This window comes from Cariama cristata, unplaced genomic scaffold (genome assembly GCF_000690535.1).
Source record: "Cariama cristata isolate BGI_N322 unplaced genomic scaffold, ASM69053v1 scaffold39695, whole genome shotgun sequence".
NCBI lineage: Eukaryota > Metazoa > Chordata > Aves > Cariamiformes > Cariamidae > Cariama > Cariama cristata.
This window is the reverse complement of record NW_009616520.1, coordinates 1-7,363: the sequence shown is the minus strand read 5'-3', so window position 1 is coordinate 7,363 and position 7,363 is coordinate 1. Positions and strand designations below refer to the sequence as shown.

At 37.3% G+C, this 7,363-nt stretch overlaps 1 protein-coding gene across 1 annotated transcript; it reads right to left on the bottom strand.

Annotated features, from left to right (window-relative positions):
* Positions 1 to 417: 417 nt before the first annotated feature.
* LOC104161676 (potassium voltage-gated channel subfamily KQT member 3-like) lies at positions 418 to 7,178 on the bottom strand (the record flags this gene model as incomplete). Its single annotated transcript, XM_009700192.1, has 4 exons — positions 418 to 1,538; positions 2,498 to 2,582; positions 4,362 to 4,460; positions 7,047 to 7,178. Coding segments are annotated over 4 exons (1,054 nt in total), but the record flags the coding sequence as incomplete, so codon positions are not given.
* Between the last annotated feature and the right edge of the window lie 185 nt (positions 7,179 to 7,363).

Sequence of the window (7,363 nt, the reverse complement as noted above, 5' to 3'; positions counted from 1 at the left end):
CCTACACTGAGTAACCTTATTTTTGGAACAGAAATAAAATTTGGCCCGTAAGTACCAAATAGGCTTAGCAAAAGATTTTCTACAAAATAGCATTGTAGTCATGCTTTGAGCAATCTTATAAACACTAGTGAAGATTTTCAAAGTAGTTTAAGGGATTTATATTTGCATTTTACAATAAATAAAATACCCATGATCAGTTCCAGGAAGTGGCTTTGATAATTTTTAATTCTATCCTGAATTTCATTTTGACATTGTATTTCATGGGTAGTTGTATAAGAGACCACATGAGAAACATTTAGTTCACAAAACCTTTTCAGCAAGGTCATTTACTTTGACTCTTGGCTAGGTTGGTTAGAGATTGATTTACTTATATTGGAAAATGGATTCGGATGTTATGCTTCCATAAAGGGATATTGCTCCTGAAAATATTTTTACTTTGCTGCTCTGTTTATAAAACGTAGCAAGGACCACCATATCTTGCCTGTTATCAGTTCACCATTGTTGTATTGAAGAGTATCAGATAGATATGTATCATAGAAGAAATCAGCTGTACCATTTATATAGGGTAAAGTCATGCAAACCATGCTCAAAACTAAGCTTCTTAGTTTTGGTAGCATGAAAAAAACTGCATTAGTAAATTGTATGAAATGGTGCAGAATGACTACCACTAATATCACATGCATCTTATGCAGCCATTGGTGTTTTGAACTAGTAAGCTTTGGGTGTAGAGTAAGTGAGATATACAAAGTATGCTTACATTACATGGAGAAGTCAACCAGTGACTGCCCCCACACGCATTTTTAAACTGGCTTATTTGAAGGGGTCCATATTGAATCTGAAATCCCATCTCCTGTAGAAGACAAAGGCATGGAGCCACTTGGTGTAAAAGGGTCGGTGTCTGTGTCTGTTTCCCCCTCTGCTAGGTAGCGTTTCTCTCTCATCCATGCTGATCCACCGTTGGGGCCAAACGGGAAGTCATCTCTGTCTTGGGAGATACTGAAGCCACTTGGGGAGCGCTCAAGTTCCTCATGGTTGACGGAGAGAAGGGACAATGGAGTATCGCTGTCTCTTGTTAAGCTCCTTCTCTGCCTTGGAGACACCTTATCTGAGTAAGGGCTTTGCAGGTCTCCTTGAGAGTGGTAGCTAACTTGGGAGTCTATTAATGTAAATATAGGCAAAACTGTTGGCCTTTCTGCATATGAAGTTGAGGAAGGTGTGGCCTGCAGTTTGCCAGAGTTTTGCCCACCTATTGATAAAGGTTGTGAATGAGTCATGTGACCATGTTCTGAGAAACCATAAGGACTGACTTTATTGACTGGAACCTGCTGGAAGTTGTAAGGAGTTTCATGAGCACACTGCTCAGTGTATTTATATATTATTGTTTTTAATTCAGAGTATTTGTTTTCTTCTCTCTTCTCCTTTGCAGGAGAAGCAGTTTCTTTCAAGGGACTTATCTCAGCGACTTGTATTTGCAGCTGTTCCATATGATGCATATGCATATCAACAAGAAAATCCAGTTTCTTCCCCATGTCATTAACCTGTAAAATACCAATGTTATGATATTGTCTCAAGTCAGTTGTTTAACAAAAGCACCAATGCTTCCATACGTGCACTGCACCAGCAATAGTGTGCTGCCGTCTTCATTGGCCATGAAGATAATTATAGAATAATCATGACTTTGCCTTGGAGGCTGGACTGCAGTGGATGCCAGCTTATCCTCTAACTGGCTCAGATTAAGAAGATCTGTCCCAATGAACTGTGTGCCAAAAAAATTCTTAGCATTGCTGGATTTTTGGCAGTCCAGCATCCAACAGCAGTCTACAATGTTATGACCAAAGTCTTAATACCATATGGTAAATAGCTATTAGCAAAATACAACAGATGGAATTACCTTTGCACACAGACCTATTCTCTAACTCGTAATAGTCCTACAACATCAGGATTAAATAACAGGACTAATTTCCTTTCTCTTTTGATAGTACTTTGTACCTGAACATCTACATTCCATGAAAGGAATTGATGTGAATCAATGTCACTTGCCTCCGCCTTAGTTATGTATTTAAGAATAAGAGTGTTTTGACTTGCTAAACAATAGGTTAGGATGCATAAAGAGGGGCCAAAAATACCTGTGGAGGCAATAATTTTGGGTGCCATACCCTGCAAAAGAAGGTGGTGCTCCTAACAAAACGCCAGACATGATAAGTATGGAGTGTACGGGAATGAAAAAGTCCCATGTAAACATCACGGTTAGGTTCTTGCTGCTATATATAATTATTTTCATTCAACAGGTTTCAAAATGCAAACTTCCCAGTTAATTAAATTATTTCACAAAAGAACTAACATAGTTTTGTGATCTTTAGTACAAGATCTGTCTGAGTCTTGATCACCAAGAGTACAAATCTGCCTGGGTCAGCCAAAGACTCATACAGAATTTTTGTCAGCTTTATCATTTCTGTACAAGCGCCTCAGCCTCCGTCAGTGTCATGAAATTACATACCTGTCGTTCAACTTTAACAAATTTGCCCATCATACTTTGGTCTTCAGTATCTGCTGTAGATGCTTTGGCTACATATGGATCATTTCTATGAAGAATTAATAACTCTATTAGTGTTCAATTTTTCTTTGCATCACAGTAAGTAATTCATATCAGAAAACAGAATTATCATCTTTGTGGTATATTCATATAGCTCCTTGGAGCCCCATTTAAGAAAAGATTGAATTTAATTATTTACCATACAAACAGGAGCAAAAGTCTACTCTATGTAATTCCAATGTATTTCTAAAAAATGTATTCCTGATTTTTAATTTAAAATTATTTTGATTCAAAATTTAGATAAAGATTAAGAAAAAAAAAAGGAAACAGAGTTCAAAATGAAAGTGACATTAATCTCAGACTTGGTGGAATAATTTCAGGTTTGTTATAAATGTTGAGACAGTCTAGATAGTGGGTCTACAGATGGCCATGTGTTTTTAAATCTAATTCTTTATAATCAGTGTCTTTGAAGACTGAATCTGAGTTTCAAGGCTGAGTGGTTTTTTTTTTTTCAATTACATTAAACCAAATAGTAAGTGACAGAGACCAGAAATGCTGAAAAGAGACAGTCTGGCCTGGAGATTTAAAGTAGATTCCAGAATAAATTTTCTTCTATGTACTTTCCTAATGCCCAACCATTGATGGACTAATTTCAGGAGGTAAGAAGATGATCTCTGCTTAACTAAAGAACTTTGATTTATAACTTCATGGGATCTACGATGGTCACTATCAAGTTAAATCTTTATCAAAAGGTTTCCAAACCAACCTCACAGGAATCTATGTCTTTCCATAGCCTATGTCAAAGTCTAGAGAAACAATTTCTAAGCACTTGTTCTTTAACATGACTTAGAACAAATATATCCTAAAACTTTTGTTTTAACAGGTCCAGTTCTTCTCTTTCTGACAAAATTAAAAATATAGCTGTGAATATATCTTTCTAAAGCAGAAACTATAACCAAAACATGTCAGATTTTGCACATTGGGTTACTGATGATATGGGCTCATTCAAATTTTGCAATCTGCTTTGTTTCCCAAATGATCATTGTCTCTTCCATACATGTAGGTCTCTGTCTTCACATTTACATTTTTTTAGATTTTTCACTGGGTGAGATAAACCAGATAGAGCCAAGTTAATTTATTTTTTGTAAGATTACTTTTGTTCTGCGCAACCATAACAGCTTTGGGGACAGATTGTTGATGGTGTTGTGTGGTTCTTCATGGGTATTTATTGACAGATTGATAGTTGTAAATAACAGAAGAAATGTCATTTATTATTGAATTCTTGCTACCAGGAATGCAGCAATACAGTAACATGCTGTAATTTTCACACCCAGAAACCTAGTATTGCAATTTATTTTCAGTAATTCTCACCATTCATTGAGTTAAATGCAGCAGCATTAAAACTCTGTGCTTGCCATTTGGTGGGAGCTATAATGAAACATTTTTCTCTTCAGGAAGATAACTGGTTTACCTTCAAACTATTGGCGATTTTTATTGAGTTTTTAAGTGGGTTTACTACTTGAATGTTAGAAATTCAGCACATCATCAATCAAATATACATATTTCATATAAAATCACATTTCCAAACTGTGGAGAAGCCAAGCTAGGCAATTAAGAAGCCATTAATTTTCAATTTTGATTGTTCTTAGTGAAGCTAGTGTCTTTCTGGCTCAACATTTACACATATATGTCTTGTAGCAACATATCCTCTCAGTATCATTACTATAACAGTGTACTGGCTGGATGAATGAAGGTCACGCTTATTGGTATGAATGACCTTTGTATTTCTGTTTTGATCTGTGCAAAATACTAGGCATAAAAAATTCACCTGGGAGACTGTTGTGAAGGGTAAGAAAAAGCTCCTCCCTTTTGGGATTTCTTATGCTTGGGAGTAGATGGAGGTCCAGGTGTAAAAATCATATCTACTCTGAAAAAAAGAAAAGTGCAACTGTGTAAGTCCATCTCTAAATGCTAACACATGATAGAAAATACTATGCATCTCTGCAGTAAACAGTAGCAAAGATTCAAAAAGGAAGCACGTTTTGATTTGGTCATATATTGAAGGTCATGACGTGTTTGTTCTGTTCTGGGTCCACAATCAATATATTGAATTGTAATTACCTGGTAATTTCATGGTAATTAAGTGATTATCTAGCTCACTGTTTCCAAACTTTGACATTTGAAACACATTACTTCATTTCCTTCAAAGGAACTAAATAGCGTCATTGTCAAAAAAAACTCCAATAACAGCTGCTCTTTAAAATGTCAGGAGAGATGCATCAGGTTTTGTGCTGGATTGTGAAAATAAGAATTTGGTGAAAGGTGGCAATTGCCAATGCTCTTAATAAATCAATGACTTTCCAGCAGTTATTGTGCCTAATTATCAAGGGTTTTTTTTTGTCTTTACTAATTATTCTTTTGGTTTGAAAAAAACCCCACCTATAAATGAAGTTTCACAAAGAATCCCACTTGACTTTTTATTTGGAACAAACCCAAAAGGATTGTTTGGGAGGCTCCATTTAATTACACTCTTTTACTAGATCAATATATTCGTTCATTTGGCATATCCAACTGCTCAGGTGCAAGCAAGTCTCTGTTCATTTGGCCCACATACCAAACTGACCAGATGTCAGTCAGTACTAGTCCACAGACCAGTTATCTGTATCATCAGACAATCCATGCAGGTACGTTGTACGGCTTCATGGTACCCCATGGAGTTTTGAAAATGGAACTTAAAAAAAGCTCAAGGCAAACCTCAGAAAGCTAGCTAGATATTTGCTAGGCACCCAAGCATTGCTCGGCCATCAGTCAATGTCTCAGCAAACTTCTATGGCATCTTGCTATTTGTAGACACAATGAGTAGGACTGACCTCCCTGGTTTTGTCCAACTACGACCAGTGGAGCTCTAGTTAGCACAGTGAAGAAAATTTGGGGGAGAGTAAGGGAGATTCAGCTGATCAAATGAAGGCACCTGGTTTAAGCAGGGATTAATTGTGCTGTAAAGGCCATTAATTATGTTGACTAGCTATCTGTTAACTGTAAGAGGAACCTCACATCATGGCTTGCCAGGATTATGCTTTTTCTTCAAAGATCTCTAAAAAGGTCTTCCCTGTATATGTACAAAATGACTGCTGAAATTTTGTGGCTCTTTTGCTACTGGTGATTCTTTATAGTGGGGCATAGCATTGCCGAGAGGTTGAGGCTGTGCTGTGATTCTTGCCCTGAGTCATCCCCCAAAGCTGTGCCACAACTGCTGCGTGAGATGGGTCTAATCATGTCAGGCACCTTTACTGCTGCTACGACTCAAGCGAGTATGTGAGAGGTCCTCTACTGTCCAAAAATCACACAACACCTCAGTCCGAGGCAAAGGAAGAATCTCCAGTGTAAGGCATGTAGACCCTAGTGCAGATTTCTAATCATGAACCCTCCTCAACTTCCAGAGTTCAAAAAGATATTTCTGCATTGAAATCTAAGCTCATGTGACGCAGAGCTCATTTTATAGGGTAACAATGGTGTTTTGTGGTATGTAATTAAAGAAAGCAGCTTTTCTAGAGCAATAATAGTGAGGTAGGAACCAGACATGTTATATACTTGAAAATGAGATAGCCCAGTACATGGAAAAGCACTTTGAAATAAGAAATTATGAAGTTCAAAAGAAGGATCAGAGCAGTGTTATAAAGCCAAGGTAATTCTAGGTGAGGTCCAAATGTGCAGCAAGAGTTGTACTCACTCAGCCTACTCTTGAGAGAAATAAAGGGTATGTCTGTGTGGCATTTTGCTGTTAAGAGTGACTGGGGGGGTGTGAGGAAATGTGGACAGTGCTGTGCTGAGACTGAACTAATACAGCTACATTCGTATGAACACATGTGCACTCAAACCCAGTCAAACTTACTAGTTCAAGCTCTGACCTGCACCCATGGCTCAGGATGCAAGCAGCACAGATTTTTGTAGATATACCTCAAAAGCACATCGCGATGAACCACTTCTGTGATGAAACAACTGTGAGAGCAGATTGCACCTGAACACTCAGAAAGGCCTGAAATTCCATTTTTTTTCATACAGGTCAATTTACACCTGAGTGAAGGGTATGTAAAACCTTCTGTGCTGACGTATTTTTGTGCTTGTATGAGATGTTTCACCAGGTACATGTCAGCAGAGAACCCAGATCAAAGAAAAGCTCATGTAGAGCAACTATTGCTTTTATTTATCTTCTGTAAAATGGGGAGAAGGGGAGAAACTTGACCCGAATCAAATAAGGCAATGGTCAAGAGGATTCACAGGATTCTTTACTCTGATTTCCTTGTTCTAAATATGAGCTGGTGGTCTCTTCTGCTGCAGTTACTCCCGCTAGCTGCTCACTTGCCTTTATTCTTTTGGGAAAAGGCTTTCTTATTGACCAGTTATGCTATGCAAAGACATAGCTTCTGGGTGGTCTTGTACGCAAATAGGCCAACTATGCTTCTATTTTGCCAGCACAGCTATACATTTTCCCCATTTATCAGACGATTCTTACCTTGCCTGAAGATATTTTATTCTGGAAAGCATATCAAGATGCCCTGCTGAGTATTGCTCTATCACATCCTTTACATCATAAGGCCTCAAAGTCTCCTTGAATTTTTTTTTATAGAGACGAAACTGTAGTATTCTGCATAATAAACAGAAAAATTATTAACTTCTTATATAAATCCCATAATGGTAATTTGCAGTTTTATCAGATAATTGATAAATACTCTGGATGTTTGGAAATTGAGCATGTTATTTTGAAATAAGGCAATAAAACACAAGCAGAGAATCTCTAATATCGTACCACAATTGTGTATATATATATAT